This window comes from Alnus glutinosa, chromosome 8, assembly GCF_958979055.1.
Source record: "Alnus glutinosa chromosome 8, dhAlnGlut1.1, whole genome shotgun sequence".
Taxonomy (NCBI): domain Eukaryota; kingdom Viridiplantae; phylum Streptophyta; class Magnoliopsida; order Fagales; family Betulaceae; genus Alnus; species Alnus glutinosa.
The window spans coordinates 583,748-585,540 of NC_084893.1; the positions used below are offsets into that span (position 1 = coordinate 583,748).

Consider the following 1,793-nt stretch of genomic DNA (forward strand, 5'->3'; position numbering starts at 1 on the left):
AGGAACTCCAAAACTTTTCAAAAAAAAAAAAAACAAGGAACTCCAAAAACCAGCACAAACAAAAAGAGATAAAAGAAAGGGTTACAAGCTCACCAAATTCAAAGAGCTTTGTGTATATCCTCAGCCCCACTGAACGTAAATGCACCGCCCTCTTCCAAATTCAAGACCTTGACGACCCCATCTTCCGCCAAGAGTGCGTACCTTCGGGATCTCACGCCCAACCCCACGGGCCACGGGCTGACGGGGTTGTCGCTCAGATCGAGCTCGCACCCGATGGCTCTGGTGAAGTCGCCGTTCCCATCGGACAGCAAGAGCACCTCGTCGTTGATATTGAGGTTCTCCTTCCAGGCTTTCATGACGAAGGCGTCGTTGACCGAAATGCAAACGATGGTGTTGACCCCTTTGGCCTTGAGCTACTTGGACTTGAAGACGAAGCCTGGGAGGTGCTTCTGGGAGCAGGTGGGGGTGAAGGCACCGGGGACGGCCAAGAGGATGGCCTTCTCTTGTTCTTGGTGAGGTCAGAGATGGTGGTGGTCTGGAGCTCGCCGGTGGGGTTGAGAAAACGGTGCTGTTAGTTTTGAAGCTCCTTGTTCTTCGTTGGTTCAGTGGATGAACTGGTTTTTTGGAGTTTCTTATTCTATGTGCTCTGGACAAAATAGCCTTTGTTCTTGTATATTATTCGCTTCCTGCTTCTATTTCTTCTCCCTCGAGCATCTTCAATAACACCGACCCATAGAGCCTAGGCTCTTTCTCTCTGTATGGAATATATTACATGGAGAAAATGCAACACCATGGTGGGTTGGGATTCCGTGAGTACGTGGATGCTCCAGAGAAAGAGTGCTACAAGATCCAGATGTTTCAGCGTGAGCTGTCTCTCAGCCTAGAGCTTGTGACCCAAGGTATTGGCTTCTTCTTCTTTTCTTTTGTTGGGTTTTATTTTTTTTATTTTTTTAATGGTTGAATTAATGGTATTTAATTTGTGTGATCGATTTTTGATTATTTGTGGGTTTGTGCGTGTCTGTAGCTATTGAGACGTGTCGGCAACAGTTGTTGGGGACGACAACGGAGAACAACTTGCATGGGCAGTCTGAGAGTTCGGAGCAAACGACATCGAATAAAGTCCCTCCTCCGGTGTTCGAGGAGTTCTTTGTTGGTTCAATAGATGAACTAGTTTTTGAAGTTCCTGGTATATTTTTTTTTTGAGCTGCTAACAAAACGATGCTGTTAGAGTTAGTCCTTCAACTCAACTCACGCCGTTAACGCCGACCTATTTAAAGTCATGCATTATAAAACTCCCACTAGGCAATAGCTGTTGGTAAGGCGTGCTGTAGTCTAAAACGATGCCGTTTTAGACTACAGCATCTATGCAGTACTTTTTAGTACCGCATAGAAGCCGGATCCGAAAATAGAAACCATTTATTTAATGCGACATTCTTTTATTATATTTCTATACCATTTAAATATTATTTAAATTAAATGCAATGAGAAAAATAAAGAAAATAAAAATTATTTAAATAATATTTCAAATAAATGTTAGAGAAAAAAAAATTATATTAAAATAATATTAAGAAAATTACTTTTCTTAACTAGATTTAGACTAAAAAAAAGAACCGGTGCTCGAATCAGAAAGCTCATGCAACGCCCCACTTTCTAACTTTCCGTACACTCCCAACTATCCTTTTTCCTCCGTACAATCCCTTTTTCTTATTGAATCTCTCTCCATTTCTCTCACAAGCTCTCTGTACAATCCCAATATATAAATATAGTTAGCTTCGTTGAGAAGTTTACCCTCT

At 41.9% G+C, this 1,793-nt stretch overlaps 1 protein-coding gene and 1 pseudogene across 1 annotated transcript; one reads left to right on the forward strand and one right to left on the reverse strand.

The window, feature by feature from the left end:
* Positions 1-98: 98 nt before the first annotated feature.
* LOC133875052 (peroxiredoxin-2E-1, chloroplastic-like) lies at positions 99-714 on the reverse strand (annotated as a pseudogene).
* On the forward strand, positions 363-1,393 carry LOC133875813 (transcription factor HHO2-like). Its single transcript, XM_062314049.1, has 2 exons — positions 363-899; positions 1,025-1,393. Exons 1-2 carry the CDS (start codon positions 773-775, stop codon positions 1,201-1,203), a joined length of 306 nt encoding a protein of 101 aa, XP_062170033.1. The 5' UTR covers positions 363-772; the 3' UTR covers positions 1,204-1,393.
* Positions 1,394-1,793: the final 400 nt, after the last annotated feature.

Excerpts from the sequence above, each read along its gene's own strand:
- LOC133875813 (XM_062314049.1), top strand. The coding sequence starts at position 773 with ATGGAGAAAATGCAACACCATGGTGGGTTGGGATTCCGTGAGTACGTG. Across the intron at positions 900-1,024 it reads CCTAGAGCTTGTGACCCAAG|CTATTGAGACGTGTCGGCAA; the intron begins GTATTGGCTTCT and ends GCGTGTCTGTAG.